The sequence below is a fragment of the Myodes glareolus genome, chromosome 17 (genome assembly GCF_982192425.1).
Source record: "Myodes glareolus chromosome 17, mMyoGla1.1, whole genome shotgun sequence".
Classification (NCBI taxonomy): Eukaryota; Metazoa; Chordata; class Mammalia; order Rodentia; family Cricetidae; genus Myodes; species Myodes glareolus.
Genome location: NC_142042.1, coordinates 50,177,973 through 50,197,235, shown reverse-complemented (window position 1 = coordinate 50,197,235; position 19,263 = coordinate 50,177,973). Strand labels below are relative to the sequence as shown.

The 19,263-nt window shown below is 38.0% G+C and overlaps 1 protein-coding gene across 2 annotated transcripts in view; it reads left to right on the top strand.

Moving 5' to 3' along the window:
• The first annotated feature begins 5,746 nt into the window (after window positions 1–5,746).
• The window catches only part of Lrif1 (ligand dependent nuclear receptor interacting factor 1), a 71,456-nt gene continuing 57,939 nt past the window's right edge, over window positions 5,747–19,263 (top strand). The window contains exon 1 of one of the 2 annotated variants that reach the window (XM_085677856.2): window positions 5,747–5,905. In XM_085677856.2, coding sequence (XP_085533982.1) covers window positions 5,858–5,905 — 48 coding nt within the window. In that variant the 5' untranslated portion in view covers window positions 5,747–5,857. The remainder of the gene's footprint in view (window positions 5,906–19,263) is intronic. The other variant, XM_048443423.3, reaches the window with a different exon arrangement.

The window sequence follows — 19,263 nt, the reverse complement described above, 5'->3', positions numbered from 1 at the left end:
TGCTGTCTACAGGTCTGGATGTAGAACTCTCAGATAATTCTTCAGTACCATGTCACTTGCATGCAGTAGTGTTCCTCGCCATGATGATAATGAACTAAACCTCTAAAACTGTAAGCAAACCCCAACTAAATGCTTTCTTTTATAGGAGTAGTCATGGTCATGGTGTCTCTTTATAGCAATAAAACACTATGACATAAATTGGTACCAGGAATGGGGTATTGCTGTGACAGGCCTGATCATCCTGCTTGTTTTAATCAGGGTTTCTATTGCTGTGAAGATACAGTATGACCATGGCTACGCTTATTAGGAAAATATTTAATTTACATGGCTCACTTACAGTTTCAGAGGTTTAGTTCATTGTCATCATGGCAGGCAGACATGGTACTGGCTACATTTTGATCAAAAGGCAACAGGCATTGGACTGTTACATTGCATGGTATCTTGGACATAGGAAACCTCAAAGTCCACTCCTACAGTAACACAAGTCCTCCAACAAGGCCATATATACTCCAACAGAACCATAACTCTTAATAGCGCTACTCTCTATGAGCTTACAGGGGTTGATTTCATTCAAACTGTCATACTGCTTATTGCAGAATGTAAATTTTGGATTAGAAAAACAATTGAATTTAAGTGGTATTTAATGGACCATACTAGTAAATGTATGGAAGATAATGGTAATAGAGCAATGCAGATTATGATAGTCTAGCTCAAGGGGTGTCAAAGGAAAAGATTAATAAATGATCTACAGACCTTTCTTATGATGTTTTGGAAAAGAATATGACTGCCTTTCATTCTTGTTCTAGAAATGTGCTCAAGACTAAATGGAAGTGTTTTGGATTAATGGCATTGTCAGAGGAGATTTCAAGATGGCCTAGTATTTACTGTATCGTGTGATAATTAGTGGACCTTCTTATGCTACAGTGAAAAGGAACAAGATGGACAAAGAGAGATACACAATATATAGTTGGGGGAGAAAAGGAGCATAGAAAATTTAATGTTGGAGCTAAGTTCAGTGCTCAAAGAGGTAAAAAAAAGTTAAAACCTAATGCTAAATGGAATAAAGGAAGTGGTGATCTCAGGGCAAGACCCTAAGCAGTTAAGCTTTCAGCCTGTGAAAAAAGTAAAGAAAAGCTTAAGCAATGCAGGAAACAATAGACAGGTGATGTAGATGTGACTGAAGGAGTGATATGTGTTCTGGTCCCAGCAAGCAGCAGAACTTGACAGTTTTGGCACTGGTGGTCCTGGAGCATGTAATAAAATATGCTGAACAAACCACGAGGAACAAGCCAGTAAGTAGCACTCCTTTATGGTTCTTTTTCAGTTCCCACCTCCAGGTCCCTGACTTGAGTTTCTGCCCTAATTTCCATGGATGATGGACTACCAGCTGTAAGATAAAATTAACTGTTTCCTCACCAAGGTTACTATGGTCATTGTTTTTATTATATCAACAGAAGCTCTAAGACAGAAATTGATAACAGTCATGGGCTATTGCTGTGACAGATTGGATCATATTTTTGCAAGGATTGTGGAAGGACTTAGAAATTTGGGCTAGAAAAGTCATTGAGTGCTCAGAGCTCAGTGGACTATTCTGTGGAAACTAAGGATAAACCAAAGAGCAGTACAGACAATGGAGGCCTGGCTTATGGAGTTTCAGAGTGAAGTTTGAGAGTTCCTTAAATACTCTACATGAGCCATTTAATGTTTTGAATTAAGAACTACTAACATGAAACCTTGCTTTGCTGGAACAATTGATGATGGTCAGCTGAAAATTTACTGGTGATTACAAAGAGGCTGAGAAGTCTTCTGGGAAGTTTTTCTTCAGTCAGAAGCTCTGGTTCAGAGTGGGTTGAAGCTGCATATTATGCTGACAGCCAAACTTGACCATGTGACAATCACTCAAGTGGTATTCATTTTAAAGGCATGAAGGGGTGAGGAAGAGCAGTTGAAGCTTTGACAACCTCAGTTGTGAAAATGCCCTCACTAGATTGGCCTGTGGGCAACCAATGGTGCATTTTCTTGGTTGGTGATTGGTGAAGCAGGTCTAGTTCACTGTGGGGTATATAATAAAACAGGCTGAGCAAGCCACAAAGAGAGAACCAGTGGGGAGTACTCTTCCAGGTAGTCTGTGTCAGATACTGCCTTCAGGTCCTCAAGAGTTCTTGCCCTGACGTCCATGAATGATGGACTACAAGTTGTAAGATGAAAGAAATCATTTCTTTCCCAGGATGATATGGTCACAGTATTTTATCACAAGAACAGAAAATCGTAACTAAGACAAAAATATTTTTTAAGTGTGTGTGTGTGTGTGTGTGTGTGTGTGTGTATGCAGGTACCTATGGATGCAAGAAGATGATGTTGAATCCCTTAGAGCAAAAATTATAGACAGTTGTGAGCCAACTATCAAGGGCATTTGGGTCTCAGATTAGATCCCTGGAAGAGTAATATGACTTCTTAACTACTGAGCTTCTCTCTAGCCTGTGAGAATGTTCCTTCTTCTCTGGGTGATTATTATAATTTTTATTATAAGGGATATTAAGTTTTGTCAAAACCCTTTTCTGCAACTATCAAAATTATGGTGTGATTTTTGTTCCCAATTCCATTTATGTGATATGTAGGTTTGAATGTGTTGGGCCAACTTTGCATTCCTCGAATAAAGCCTACCTCACAGTGATAAATGATTCTTTTGATATGTCGTTCAATTCAACTAACAAGTGCTTTGCTGATTTTTGCATTTATGTTAGCCAGGAAAATGGAAAACAGCATAGGAATGGCAGAAAAATAGTCATATATATATATATATATATAGTCATATAAATAGTCATATATATCAATGAAATGGAAGAATCAGATATTTTTGAAAGATGCCAAAATAGCCAGTGGAGGAAGGGCAACATATTTAATAAATGATACTTGGAAAATTAAACATCTGTGTATGAAGAATGAAATCCTTATCTTGAATCCTGAACAAAATAATTTCTAATTAATCTAAGACATTAACATAAGACCTAAAATATGAAACTGCTAAAAGAGAAACATAGGGGAACTACTTCAAGATATAGACATGTAAGTACTTTCTGAATAGAACTCTGAGTCAGTAATTAGACCAAGTACTAACTAAGAGGATATCAACTAATATCACAACATTAAAAAGCTGTGTGATGAAAGAAATGGCTAACCAAACCAGGAAAATGAGGAAAATCTTTGCTAGCTATTTATCTGAAAAAGAATTACTATATAGAATGTACAAAGAACTCAAAAGGCGAACACCAGAACAATAAACTCAGTCAAAAACTGGGCTAGGAAGCTGATCAGAAAGTTTCCAAAGAAGAAATACAAATAGCCAATAAATACTTTCTTTAATGCCCAAGATCCTTAACTTTCAGGAACATAGTGAAAACTACTCCCAAATTCAGTCCCTGAGTGAATGGTTAAGTGAATGGTTAGCACTAAGAAAATAAATGAGAACACATTCTGGAGAGAGTGTGAAAAAAGAGGAATAATTATTCACTTCCAGAAGGAGAACAAATTGGTGAGACGTCAATAGAAATCAGTGTGGAACTAAAAAGCAGCACCATGTGACCCAGCTCTATCACTTCTGTGCATGTAGTCAAAGGACTCTTGTTTCCTGCCATCCACGCTTACTGCTGCTGTTTTCACAATATCAAGGAAATGGAGTAAGTTTAGGTACCCATCAACTGATTAATATATAATAAAAATGTAGTGTGTATACACAGAGGATTTTTATTCAGTCATAAGAAAGTGAAATTATCAAATTGGCCAGAAAATGGAGGATACTGAAACATATTATAGTGAGGTAGCCCAAACCAGGAAGATAACCACTGCATGTTCGATGTCAAATGTAAATCATAGCCTTAATTTTCTGTATGTGCATGTCTGTAGGCAAATGAGGGAGGGTAGATGTCTTAGAGTTTCTATTGTTGTGAAGAGACAATATGACCATGACAACTCTTATAAAGGAAAACATTTAATTGGGACTGGCTTACAGTTCAGAAGTTTAGTCCATTATCATCATGGCAGGCAGAACTCAAGCCGACATGGTGCTGGAGAGGTAGCTAAGAGTTCTGCAAGTTGATCTGCAGGCAGCAGGAAGAGATTGAGACACTGGGCCTGGCTTGAGCTTCTGAGACCTCAAAGTGCACCCCTAGTGACACATTTCCTACAAGGTCACACCTACTCCAGCAAGGCCACACCTCCTAATAGTGCCACTCCCTGTGAGCCTATGGGGGCCATTTTCTTTCAAATCACCACAGTAAATGTCAGGAACCTAGGCAGGGGTCCAGGACAGACAGGGAAAGAGGCTTTAAGGTTAATGTTAAGGAGAATAACAGAACACACGTTATAAAAGTAAAAGGCTAATACTGAAAGTAGATGTGTTTAGGAGGGCTGTGTTTCAGAAAGATGTAAGAGAAGAGGGAGGGAGATGGGAGTCAAGCTAAGGATGGTGGTTTGAATAAGAATGGCCTCACAAATTGGATGGTGGTGGCCCTTTAATCCCAGCACTTGGAAGGCAAAGGCAGGTTGAACTCTATCTTCAAAGCCAGCCTTTTTTACAAGAGCAAGCTCTTGGACAGCGAGAGCTGTTACACAGAGAAACTTTGTCTTGAAAAACAAAACAAAACAAAACAAAACAAAACAAAGAAACAAACAAAAGAATGGTCCCACAGGCTCATTATTTGAATGCTTAGTCACCAGGAACAGTGACTAAGACACCAAGTTTAATAGGTATGACCATCTCTAATGAAACCTGAAAATTCAAATGGTTAAAAAAAAAACATTTCCACTAAAAAGTTTACATTTCATAACTAGGACACCGAGTAGAGCCTCACTGTGACAATAATGTCTATAATAAAAAAGAAACAATAAAAAACTCAACATGAAACAAAGTTCTAAACATATGAAATTATAAGTCAAATTACTTAAAAGCTGCTACATAGTTCGAAAAGTATAAATTCAATCGTGCACAAATGATTTTAAACAATGCCTGTGAGTTAAATATATTGTTCCTGATTAAGCACATAATAGGAACCATCCTTCATAGTTGAAGAAACTGGACACATTATAAAAGTTCTTCACTTGGTATTATGCTCACCAGATGTGGAAGCAGCCCTGCGTTCTCCAGCAGTGGCTAAACCAGAATAGTGCAGACAAGCCTTTAAGGCCAGCACTCTAAAAGAGGAAGCAGGAGTTCAAAGTCACTGTCAGCCCCAGCCAGTTCCTGGCCAATATGGGCTACATGAGACCCTGTCTTAAAACAAAATTTAGATCTTCAATCACGTTTTTGTTCTTTTGTTTGTGAAAAGGTTTAAAGATACATGTATGGAGAAATAAAGCCTAATGATCATAAGCTACATGTCGATAAATTGTTAGTAATTTAGACATAAAATATAATTAGCAGATGAGGCTAAAAAGAAAGTCACTTTGCATTTGCTCACCTTTTCCAACTTATTAAGTGAAAAAATATACTGTTTTACCAAGTTAAATGATTGTTCTGCGATCATGTCTCAAAGCTGCCCCCACATGGCTGCCTTAGAACCTGCATCAGTTCAGATTCTGCTCCAGCTCCGGGGCGAAAAGCTTTGGACGCAGAGATCTCTAGGAAGTCTCCGCCTCCATCCTGAACCAGTCGTCGACATCTGCGTGTTTCCCGGGCAACCGACTCCGGTCTCTGTCTCGCGGGAACCACAGTTTCCGGCTGTGACGTAACAGCCGAGGTTATGGTAGCAGGCTCAGGTGCTAGCCAAAAGACCGCCCACTGGGAGCTCGGAACGCTAGCGGCCCTAGGTCTATAGGTCCGGAGCTCACTCTCCAGAACACTTTGTACTGCTTTGCTGTCATGGCTGGCGGGACCCGCGCAAGAAGCAGGGCAGTCAAGGCGAGGCAGGTGAGTACCGCTTGCACTGAAGGACCGGCTGTCTGTGCAGCTAGAGTGAGCATCGGAGGCTCTCGGATCTTCATTGGTCAAGAGACCCTCCTGTGGAAAAGCGTGTGTCCTAATCTCTTGCCAAGGCAACGTAAAGAAATAAACAAATAAAAATTAGTTAACAGAAACGATTTTGAATGCCCTCCTATAAAGAAACGATGAGTGTCTGAAGTGAAAATACGCCAGTTGCTCTGATCATTGCACATTGCAGAATGAATTGCAATGTCACATTGCGCCCCATACACATACAATTACTGTGTCGATGGAAATATATTTACAATCAAATGGAAGATGAATAACTACATAAAATCTAAATGCCAATTCATAAGTGGACAAAGAATTTTGGTGGATACTTCTCCTTGGAAATTACATAAATAATAAGCAGATGAAAACAAAACACTTAACCTTAGTCATAGGAAAATGCAATCAATACCTCACATAGAAAGTAGTTTACTCACTAAGATTATAATTTTAAAATGTTGCATAACAGTAACTATTGGCAAGCATGGGGAAGAATCTGGACAGCTAAACCTTTTGGCTGAGATCGTAAGTGATATATCTACCATTGGAAACAGGTTAGCAGTTTCACAAAGCATAAATGACGAATATATCTTCTGATCCAGCAATTCTAGAGACAGGAAAACAGGGCTTTTGCTTGCTTGCTTTTATTTTTATTTTTGAAACTATAATAACATTTTCCCTTTTCTTTCTTCGCTCCAAACCCACTCATATACCACCCTCTACTCTCCTTCAAATTCATTGCCTTTGATATAAGCTTTTCAGTCTATATAATGTTGCTTCTATACGTGTGTGTGTATGTGTGTAAACAAGGTTTTGTGTAGCCCAGGCTGGTCTTGAAGTTTCTATATACCCGAACATGACCTCAAACTTCTAATCCTCCTTCCTCCAAGTTCCTGTGCTGAGGTTTCAGGCATACACCACCATGCCTGGCTGAAAAAAGGTTCTCAAACAAAATTTTGGATAAGTCTGTTCATAGCAGCAGCATTTCCAAAGTGAAACCATCCAAATGTCTCAACAGGTGAAGTGCATTAAGAAAGTGTTATATAAAAGAAGAATAATGTATTGGTACATGCTACAACTACCTGAATTCAGAAGCACAATGCTAAGAAGATTAGGCAGACAAAAATCCGACGACATCAGTTTCAGCGTTTGTTCATTATCTGGTATAGCTTATTCCACTGAAATAGAATGGTGATCGGTGATTGCTGAGAGTTGGAAGAAGGGTAAAAGGTAGTTGCCCATTGGTGAAAGTACTTTGGAATTAGATAGAGAGCATTGTTTTACAGAATTGTGGATAAATAAAAATGTATTGTCAATAAAAATCTTTGATTGATTTCGTTGCTCTGGAGAACTTCCATTAATATAAGCAAAATAAGGTCATTGATTGAAACCTCTTTTTTTCAGTGTAGATACTTACTGCTGTTCATTTTTACTTTATGTATTTTTAGAGGTGTTCTAACACTTTTTAAAATTAATAGTTTATCTTTAAGTAGTTTAAGAGACACAGGAAAATGGAAATTATTCATGTACCCCCTCACCTCTAATATCGCCCACCTTTATTTTTAGCATCTTATATTACTGTTGTCTACTTGTTGCGGTTGATAAGCTAATGATGTTTACTCTTGGTGTTATATATGCTATGGTTTTTGACCAATCTATAAATGTGTTTACATTTATAAAGTATAAGTAACATGTGGATTTACTTTTACAAAATCATTCAAAATAATTGTTTCATTGCCATAAAATCTTCTATGCCCTGCTTACTCATTTTTCCCTTTCTGTTGAGAATGGTAACCACAGTTGTTTTAAGGCCTTTGTAATTTTTCCTTTGCCAGCATGTCATATAGTTGGAATTATTCAGTCACAGGCTTTCAGATAGCCTCCAGCTAAAAATATCTATTTGATTCCTCTATAACTCTTCATAATTAAATGTCTTATTTTAAAACTACCATCATATGGCCATATCATGAATTTTCAGTCATTTGTCTATTGGAAAACACCCCGTTGCCCCTGAGTTTTGTCAATTACAAGTTATGTTACTATAAATGGATGTACTTAAGTTTTTGTGTGGTACTGTGTGTTGTTGTTCCTGGGAAGATGTGAACAAATCTCTACTCACTCCTGATAGGGACCTGATAACAGATCAAAGAACAAAAGAACAAAAAGTCCAACTTGGTGAAGCAGTGAATTTCATTAGGGTTACTTAGAGGAGTATGGGTGAGGGATTGCTTACAAACGGAAGATGATTCAAGGACAGAAGCATCAACGAAGGCGTAGCTCAACACGGATGGCAGTTTGTGAAAGCTGGAAAGCCAGAGCACACTGTGCAGCCTACAGGCAGCTCAACAGGTTCCAGGTAGTTCAGCTGGCCCAAACCTTTTCCAAACAGCTGGGCTCTATTACCTCTGGGAATCTAGGCTGGTGTCTGTCACTTTCAGGCAGCTTTCCCATCTGAACCTTTTCTGCGAAACTCCATTTTTATGAGAGTGACTTTCCAGAGTCTTTACTGCTTGCATATGCTTAGGGAACTAGGCGCCTGGTGATAGGTGCCTGGTGAGTCTCATCAGCTTCATGGACTTCCTGGGACTATTTTAAGTTATTTGCTTTGTGAGTTTAAGAGCTTCTCTGAAGCAGAAAATGTTTCAACTCCCCTTAGTACACCCTATTGATTAACCTTGTAAACATCCTATCTTAAAATAATCCTATTATTTAATCTTTCTTTCCACGTCCTATGTCTTAAGGAATTTTCCTCCATGGTAGAGACTTTAATTTCTGAGGAAACTGCTACACGGCATGTAGATGCATGTTTTCACTCTGTTTATGTAAATACCCGGAAGAATAATTTTTTTAGGGTTGGTATGTTTAGGTTGGCCAAAGAGAGAGAGAGAGAGAGAGAGAGAGAGAGAGAGAGAGAGAGAGAGAGAGAGAGAGATCCATGTCAAATCTTATTCCAAAGCGAGTATAAATGTTCTATGCTCACTACTAGGATCTCCCCATATTTTCAGTATTGTTGGTGTTGACCCTTTTATTGGGGGGATTTGTAATAGGTGTGAAGTAACATATAGTTTTTTGTTTTAATTTACTAATTTTTCAGTGACAGGAATCTTTTCATTTTCTTCTTATCCAGCTGCAATGATTTGAATGTTTGTGTTCCCTCACAATGCATATCTGAAAAATTAAGGCCCAATGTGATACTGTTAAGAAGTAGAGACCATAGAATGTGATTAGGTTGTGAGTTCTCTGCCCTTAAAAAAGATTGGTTCTTCCACCCACTTCCATGTCAGAGCATAACAACAAAGTTCCACTTCAGAACTAGACAGCAGCCCTCATCAGATAACTAATTTTTGCCACATTAATCTTGAACTTCTTAGCTTTGGGAATTACAGGAAATTTTAGTCTTCATAAATTATCTAGTCTAAATTGTAACTGATTTTGAAATAGACTAAAGTATGTACTGTATATCTTCTTTAATGGGATTTCTGCTCAGATCGTTCCAATTTTTACATGAAATTTATATTTAGGGTCATTTGGGTCTCTATCCCTGAACCTCTTCCTCTGATGCTTTGTCATCAATTCCCCAATTCCATTTCTTCCAAGTACCTGATAATGAATCCAAATAGTTAGATATATTCCATGAATAACTATGTAATTACACATGTGTCCATTTCTACAACTAAGCAAAGTGCACAAGGTATATTGTTCAAAGTTCAGCCCATTCTCTCCTGTCTTTCAGGAATATCCTATAAAGGGATTAAAAGTTGTAGCCCTCATATCTTAAGTAGTGCCTGCAAATTTATTCTCTCTCTCCTTACCTCTCTCTATTAATTACACTATACAAATGAGGCTTGAGCTCTCTTTTCCCCTGAGAGCTGATGATGGGAAGCTCTCTATGATATCATAGGTGCAGACTAGGAGAAGGAAATCAGAATTATGGGAGTGGGAGCCATGAGTATGTATGCTACTCTCATGCTTAACTATCAGCTTCAGGAACTGATTGGAACTGATCATGTCCAAATTTACATTACATTTAATAACTGGAATTTGATGGCATTGTATATCAGATATACCCAATTGCTGATAAGTTGTCAAATCACATGGTTATCTTGTTGACACAATAAGAATCCAAGAGCTATTTCTTAAAATTGCAGTAGGTATCAGGCAAAGATGGCAGAAATCCTAAAAGCCTGCATTGTTATTTAACTAAGCCTTCTTATGTTTTCAGGCAACATTTCTATTTGCCAGTGAAACTTCAAACACTATGAGTTTGGTTTTTTGTTTGTTTGTTTGTTTTGGTGTGATTTTGGTGGGGGGTTACCTCTACTGGTAAGCAGTTTGAACATCTACTTGTATTTGCTACAGATTGCTATGGTAAAGATGTTTGTGACCCATCCCTCAAATTAATATGTTTAAATTCATTGTTACAGTGTTTGAAGTGGAAGTTGGGGGAGGCGATTAGGCAGTGAGTGCAGAACATTCATAATTGGGATCTGTGCTCTTATAAAAGATTTCAGAGACCTACCGAGTGAGTCCTTCTCTTTGCTAATTGCGGTTATAATGAAAAGAACAAAACAGCAATGACGTCTGTTTACCAGGAAGTGGGCCTAACTAGAAAGCAAGTAAGACTTGTTCATAGACTTTCCAGCTTCTAGCTTCTGTTGTCATAGCAACCTGAGGATACTCGATCAAAGACCAACTCTAAGCACTGCTCAAAGCTTTAGACCCTTAGTAAATTGCAGGCCAGGGTAAGGCACCAAATGAGAAATATGTTGCCTTCAAAATCTAAATAGGCATATGACTGAGTTGTAGTAGCTCTTTTCTTGGTTGTAGGCAGGATCATATTAAATGGTTTATTCACCAGAGCCTCAGAAATCAAGGAATTTCATGGAATTAGAATGATTTAAGAGTTTACTTGGATATATTTCCCAATATATGACATTATAATATCTCATCAATACATCTAGAGTATAGTCTAGGTCTAGTCAAGATAATATCAATATAGTGGACCATTGTGATATCTTGTAGAAAGGAAAGGGTATTAACATCTCTCTAACTTTGCCTTTTGAGATGGTTCAATTGCTCAGCAGATAAAGGTGACTGTCACCAGTTAAACCTCTGGGACCCAAATGGTAGAAGAAGAGAATTGATTCACAAAAGTTGCCCTCTGACCTCCACACATGCACTGCTGAAGCGTGTGCATGTCCCTTCTCCCCCCCCCCACATGTGTACAGATAGATAGATAGGTAGATAGATAGATAGATAGATAGATAGATAGATAGATAGATAGATAGACAGACAGAGAGAGACAGACAGACAGACAGACGGACAGATAGATGATTAATGGATGTAATTAAAAAGAACCCTTTAAAAAAATCTCACCAAACCAAATTGTAACATAGTGTTAAAAAGGAGTGAAACTATGTTGCTGTCCTTGTTATGTGAAAGCAAATTTCTTCTAGTGAGCATTATGGACAGAAATGAAGAAAAGGACATTTTTCAGGAAAAGGCTTTTGCAAATACTTTGAAGACCAAAGTAATAGGGGTGTTAAATCTGTTTTGCATCACTGTCACAGAATACGTGAGGTATACTAACTTTTCAAAAAATAAGTTTATTTACTTAGTTCATAGTCTTGAAGACTAGAGGGCAGTGTGCCATCATTGCCTTAACTCTGGCACAAGCATTTGAAATTTGCAGCTCAGCCAAAGTTTCACCCATGTGAGACTAACTCACATGTAGATGACTAAGACTAGAATGTCCAGGGCACATAGGATTATTCATGACCCATATCTCCTCCCAGATTGTCTTCTTGTTTGCTTGCTTTCTACACTCCAAGAGGCCTAGAGACATTTGGTGGAAACAGTTATTACTTAGATATTCCTTCACCCGTGCATACACTGGCATTAGAGGGCAGTTAACTGGTGGGACTTGGATTCAACTGTTTGGAGCAGCATGAGGGCAGCTTTCAAACTTTCTGTGTCGATGGGACTATATACGAAGAACATTAGCATGAATTCAGCCTACCAGCAGTCATAATAGTAGTGTGTGTACTTTCACGGTAAAGGCAGGACAGAGGGCAGCCTGCATATAGCTGTTTCTGAACTAACCTGTTTAACGTGTTTGGCTTTCAGAGAAGAGAGTAAATGACTTAACACTCATTTGGCCCACACAAGCCTCGTGGGGAAAGGCATCTCTTTGTCTTCTTTTTTTTCTGTAAGAAAGAAATATCACTAGTCTTTTCAATTGTTCTTTCTTTGCAATTATTATGCTGTTATATTCATCCACACCATCATTTCTCACACCTTCATCCCACCAAGCTTGCTTCTCTTTTTTCTTTTACAGCCCACTTCTTATTACTTATTAACATTTCATACTCCCCAATAAAAAGTTTAGTATCTTGTAAGTCCCCTACCTTTCTTATTTTACATCATTATTGGATTAAAACCTGTTGATTCCATTTTGTGTATCTTGTTTATTATATATGGCTAAAGTACTTTCAATGTTGCTATGGTATGCTTTGCTTCACTAAGTGGTAGTGGGGACTACTTTTGAAGAGAAAACTTTTGAAGAGAAAAGTTTGCCACTGAGAAAACTTCATATAAAGTGAAGAGGGAAGTATCTATCTCAACACATACAGAAATAATATGAAAACACCAAAACAATGAAAAGCAAGGCATTTTGACTCCCTCAAAATTTTAATCTCTTCCAAAATTGAATGAGAAGGTATTGATATTTTTTAATTATTGGGCAAGGAATTCCAACGTTTAATTTGAAGATGATCGGCGTTCTAAAACAGGATTCAAACAAACAGTGAATAAAGCAAAATATGTCAATACAGGATTTTCATGAGAAATTTCTCAGAGATAGAGAGAAAGGAAGAGGAAGAGGAGGAGGAGGAGGAGGAAAAAACTTAAACAGACATCTTGGGAATAAATGAAAAGAAGAAGAAATTGCTCAGCATTAATATACTAAACCATGATAAAAGCATCAATTAAAGAAATGAACAGTGAATTATTTCATTTGAATAACAATAAAGAAAAATCATGACCATAGAATTTTCAACAATTCTGGAAACCATAAAAAGACCATATCCAAAAATCCTTGGTATAGACAAAGAGGCAAAATAAAAACTGATGACAGAGAAATATGTTCAATGAGTCTAGGAAGATATAAGAACACCTTAATACCTAAGGGAAATATAACACCAAATGAACTTGACTAGAAAATGACCTGATCATATCAGGCTATAGTTAAACTATCACAAGTACAGAGCTAAGAAAGAATATTGAAAACTGCAAGACAAAGATGTCTAGTTACAAACTAAGGTAAGCATCAGGTTTCGCAGCAGAAACCCCAGAAGTCAGGGAATAAGGAATGGGGGTATTTCAATATATTAAGGTAAATAACTTCACTTACTTCCCCCATTCTATTTATTACGGCCTGCAGCTCATTTGGACATTCAGCAGTAGTGCTGTATCATCGGTGAAATGCAAGTTATTGATTCGCACACCACCTATCTGCATGCCTATCTCCTCATCCTCCAGAGCTGTTATTATTATTAATTCCAGGAATATATTAAAGAGCAGTGGTGAGAGGACGCATCCCTGCAACGCTCCTATGGCTGTTTTAAACTGATCACAGTTCTCCACAGACTTTGACTGATGCAAATGTATCTTTATGGGCATTTTCTAGTATTCTTGGGATTTTTCTCTGGGTACCTGTAGAACCACGTTGTTTCCTCAAGTTCTTCCCTCCAGGTTCTATCGAATATCTTCCTGAAGTCGAGCTAACAGACATATAAGTCTTTTCCAAATTCTTAGTATGCTTCTGCCAGTTGCCTCCAAGTGAAGATCTGATCAATTGTGTTCCTGCTAGCTCTGAATCCATACTGGACCTCTGCTAGGATTTTCTCTGTTTTGCCCTTGATCCTTTGCGGGATAATGGAGGAGAAGATCTTGCCGCTATAGCCAAACAAACTAATTCCCTGTAATTTGAGTAGCCCAGCTTGTCCTTCTTCTTGTGAATGGGAATTATGACGGAGTGTTTCCATTCTGTGGGAATCACTTTGTGTTCTCATAGCTCTCTGAAGAGTCTGAAAAGTGCCTCGGCCCCAGAGCCTGTTGCCGTCGTCTCCAGTACCTTCACCGTGTTGCCATCCACTTCTGGTGCCTTCCTGCGTTTCACTCCCTTGATAGCTTCCTCTATCTTGCTTCTGTGAATATTTAATATGTCCTCATCATCTCTGGTGTTCGAGCAGCTGCCAAAGTGTTTCTCACTGTAGTCTATGAGATATAATGCATGGGAAGGGTGCACAAGGAGTTTAAACATCGTAATAAAGAATCAGAACCTCAAACAAACAGTTAACTTTGCCTATCTGGGAGGAAATGTCAGTTCAAAGGAGGAGACTATTTCGGATATCAAGAGGCAGATAAGGATATCAAGGGCTGAGTTCCAGGCACTAGGAAAGGTTTGGTCAGCAAGAGGCATAACGACAACAAAATTACAAGTCTATGAGACACTTGTCTTGAGCTGCCTTCTTTACAACTTTGAAACCTGGGCCATGAAATGCTCCTCAGAACAGCGACTGAATGTGTTTGAGATGACATGTCTCAGCAGGATTCTAGGTGTCACACAAAGAGATAGGGTGCGCAACAATGACATTAAGAAACATCTCCATCTACAGATGGAAGTAAACTACAGGACACAGCGATGGTGGTTGAGATACTTCGGTCATGTTACGAGAATGAATGACTGCAAATACCCAAAGATAGCACTGCTTGGAGGAATGCACGGGATAAGGAAAAGAGGAAGGCTCAAAAAAAAAACGCAGGATAGACAGCATAAAGGAAGACTGTGGAACCTTGGGTATGACAATAACACAAGCATCTAGGACTGTCCAGGATAGGAACAACTGGAGAATCACCATAAATGGACTGCCCATGCATGTTTAAGCATTGCCGGGGAAGAAATGATGAATGAAGAAGGTAAATGGCTGCCAGCCTAGATTGCTGTATCTAGCAAAATAAGCTTTGAAAACTAAAGGAGGTATAAAGACTTTCCAAGATATAAGTACTAATTAAAGGCAACTAAGCCAACAACTGCTGAAGATACATAAATAAATTACACAAATCAATGGAAGCAGAGAGATAGGCATAAACATCAGAGTCCAGGAAAAATTAATTTCATGAAATTAGTAGATCTAATAAGAATTAGGAAAGAATCAAACATTTTCAGCTGGGCAAGCCAGCCAAGCTCTTGGGTGGACTGGGGAAAAAGAAAAGAACAGAGAGTGCTTGAATCAACCAGCAAAAAAGCACAAAAGGCAAAGTTAAAAAAAAAAAACATGAATTAGCACACAGTTCTCAATAACACTGCTAAATGTAAATTGTCTTTGCTCTCCAGTTAAAAGACACAGAATGGCTAGCTAGATTAAAATATAAAATCCAACTTTTGCTGTCCACAAGAAACTACATGATGTCAAAGAAACCGAGACTAAAAGTAGAACTTTGAAAAATAAATTCTAAGCAAACATTTTGACATTTTTTGTCTAAAAAGTATGACAAAAATACTTCTATAATGGTTAATCTTATTTGTCAACTTTCGTGGATTTAGAATTACTAAGGAGAAACATTTATGGGCTTGTCTGTGAAAACATTAATAGACTAGATAAACTGAGGAGGAAAGGCACACCTTGGATGTCCATGGCACCATCCCATGGGCTGGTGGCCCAGACTAAATCAAAGGGTAAGAAGAAAGTCAGATGAGCACTGACATTCTTTTGTCTCTGCTTCCTTGTCTACCCAAATATAAAGAAGTAGTCTCATGCTCTGATGATGTAAACAAGACTTGCCCCTGCTACCATGTCTTCCCTACCATAATAGACAGTAGCCTCAAATAAATTCTTCCACTTTTAAGTTGCTTCTTACAAAGTCATTTGTCTCAGCAATGAGAAAACCAACATGACTTATGTGTCAAAAAGAATACTTAAGCTAAATGATGAGACAAAGCCACTATATACTAATATAAGAAACAGTCTCCCAATAAGATATAACAGTTACAAATATATATTCACTGAATATTGATACATCCAATTTTAAAATCAAACACTATGGGATATAAAGGGTAATTTTGTCTATATACAATGATAGTAGGGGATTTCAATGTCCCATTCTCATTAATAGCATATCAAGTCAAAACTGATGAGATACTTCAGAATTTAACAATGACATAATCATGAAAACCATACACATCTTTATAATATTGTATTCAATAGCTGTGTTTTCTGTTTTGCATTTTGTTGCTATGATAAAATACTGACCAACATTAATTTGTAGTAGGAAAAGGTTTATTTTATGCTGCCAGGAAATAATCTACTGTTGGGGAAACTCTGTTCATAGCTCACACTCAATTAATTATTTAGCTAACTTTTTTATATAACTCAGTCCCAATTGCCCAGGGATGGCACTTTGCACAGTGGCCTGGGCCCACCTACATCCATCAGCAATTAATAAAATGCTTCCACAAACATGCCCACAGGCCAGTATGATGGGTGCACTTACTCAGTTGAGGCTTTCTCTTCCCTGGTTACTCAAGTTTGTCTCAAGTTGACAAAAACCATCACACATGTGGAGTACACATGTTTTACCACCACATAAAACTTTTTCCAAAATAGATAATATTTTTGCTGATAAAACAAGTCTTAACAAACTAAAATAAAATGTCATATATTGTTGGAGCAATTTGTAGCTGTAATTGTGTGAAACGGGGAAGCTATGTACATTCACAGTGCAATGATGGGGCATACATAGGGTAGATATTCCCATTCCAAAATGGAGAAATTTCTGGGCGGTGGTAGTCCATGCCTTTAATCCCAGCACTTGGGAGACAAGTCTTAACAACCTAAAATAAAGTGTCATATATTGTTGGAGCAATCTGTAGCTGTAATTGTGTGAAACGGGGAAGCTTTGTACATCCACAGTGCAATAATGAGACATACATAGGGTAGATGTTCCCATTCCAAAATGGAGAAATTGCTGGGCGGTGGTGGTGCATGCCTTTAATCCCAGCACTCGAGAGGCAGAGGCAGGCAGATCTCTGGGAGTTTGAGGCCAGCCTAATCTACAATAGCTAGTTCCGGGACAGGCACCAAAGCTACAGAGAAACCTTGTCTCAAAAAAAAAAATGGAGAAATTGAAAAGATGAAAGCATTATGTATCCCCAACAAATCCAAACCTAGCAAGACAAATTCCATTAGATTTAAAATTAAGAAACTATCCTCTTTGGATTGATATCCTGTCATCTTAGCTTAGTGAGATGGCAGTGTCATACCCATGAGACTGGGTGTTAGCAACAAGCCTTAGTTTGGGTTATTATTGCTATGATGAAACCCTGTGACCAAAACAACTTGAGGAAGAAAGGGTTTATTTGGCTTATGCTTCCACATCACAGTTCATCATCAAAGGAAGTCAGAATAGGATTTCAAACAGGGCGGGAACCTCTGTACCAGGAGCTGATACAGAGGCCATGAAAGAATGTTCCTTACTGGAATAGCACCCATGGCTTGCTCACCCTGTTTTCTTGTGGAACCCAGACCCACCTGCCCAGGAATGGTTCAACCCACAATGGTCGGGTTTTTCCCCACATCAATTAGTAATTAAGAAAATGCTCTACAAAGAAAACCAGCCTACAAATCACAATCCCAGAGAACCTAGACAACAATGAAGACCCTAAGAGAGACATACATGAATCTAATCTACATGGAAAGTAGTAAAAGACAAGATCTCCTAAGTAAATTGTGATTATGGGGATCATGGGAGAGGATTGAAAGGGAGGGGAAAGGCAGGGGTAGCAGAGAAAAATGCATAACTCAAAAAAATCAATAAAAAAGAAAATGCTCTAAAGATTTTTATATAGACTGGTCTTATTGAAACATTTTTTTCTAGCCAGGCTTCCTCCTCTCCAGTGACTCTAGCATGTGTCTAGTTAAGATAAAACTAGTCAGAACCCCAAACATACATGATTCCTTACTCTATGCCACCTCCATGGGTCTTTATAGTGGCTCATTCCCTGTGGTTTTTTGTGGGAACTAGTCTGGTCTGCTGACATAGCGGAGATGGTTCTAGTCTTTGACTCAGTAATTAACAATCTTAATCCTGAGGCCACATGCTATGAGACTGTGATAAGAGTAAAAGACCTGAAGATCTTTAAATTGTCTTTATTTATGCACCTGACTAGTTCTCTTGTAAACTCTTGTATAATTCCAGAAGTCTGGAAGTCTTCTTGTATGGTATGATTCCTTTAGACTTCAAAGTATTTCTGCTGGTATAATTCCATATACATACTTGGCTCCAGCTGAGATGGTTGATTTCATGGATAATCTCTAGACATATGTAATCTTTGGCCAGAACCATCCTATTCTTCCCTGAACATACTTTCTCAACTCTTACGATATGGATAATACTGAAGTAAGTTCTGATTCCTTTTCACCTAATAGTTCCTTCATTTTCTGTCTCCTCAGATTTTACCGTAAATAGAAGAGACTAAGCGAAAACATTCAAAATTTTACTTAGATATAGCTATTCCTAGAGTTCCAAGGTTATGTTATAAGACACAATTTAGTCAAAAAGTTGTACACACACAGAGAGAGAGAGGGAGAGAAAGAGAGAGAGAGAGAAGGAGAGAGAGATTCCTTGACATGAAAAAAGGATCATACAAAATAAATACCAAAGTAACTCAACAAATGAAGCATGCACTTGCCTCTAGTTACCTGCTAGTGCAGTTAAATTCTAGGTGAGAGAAGTTAAATCATGAATTTCTCTTCTGCTTCTCACGTCCTACAGAATTATCACTGCCTTAGGTAAGATGCACCATTCATGTAATCTTAGCATTCAGGATTCCAAGCTAACAGGGCTGTAACTTCGAGGCCAGCCTATATTTCTTGGTTGTCTGGATGATTTGGGTATTGCAATGTTTGGTGTTCAAGTAAACTTTTACTCAATAATGGCCCTAAAATGCAAGAATGGTGATTTAAATATCACCATTTAAATTTTAAATATGCCAAAGAGAAGCTGTAATCTGCTGCTTTAAAAAGAATTGAAACTAAAATGAAATTAAATATACATTCAAACATGTGTTTATATGAAAACTAGCTTAGAAAATTCACCCCTTGTTAAAAGAAGACAGTGGTGAAGAGATAAGAGCACCAAAAAAGTTTGGTACACATAGAAAACAAGAGGGATATGGCAGGTTTAAAACCAACTACATAGCTGCTAACATTAAATGCAAATAGTAGTGAACAATTTAA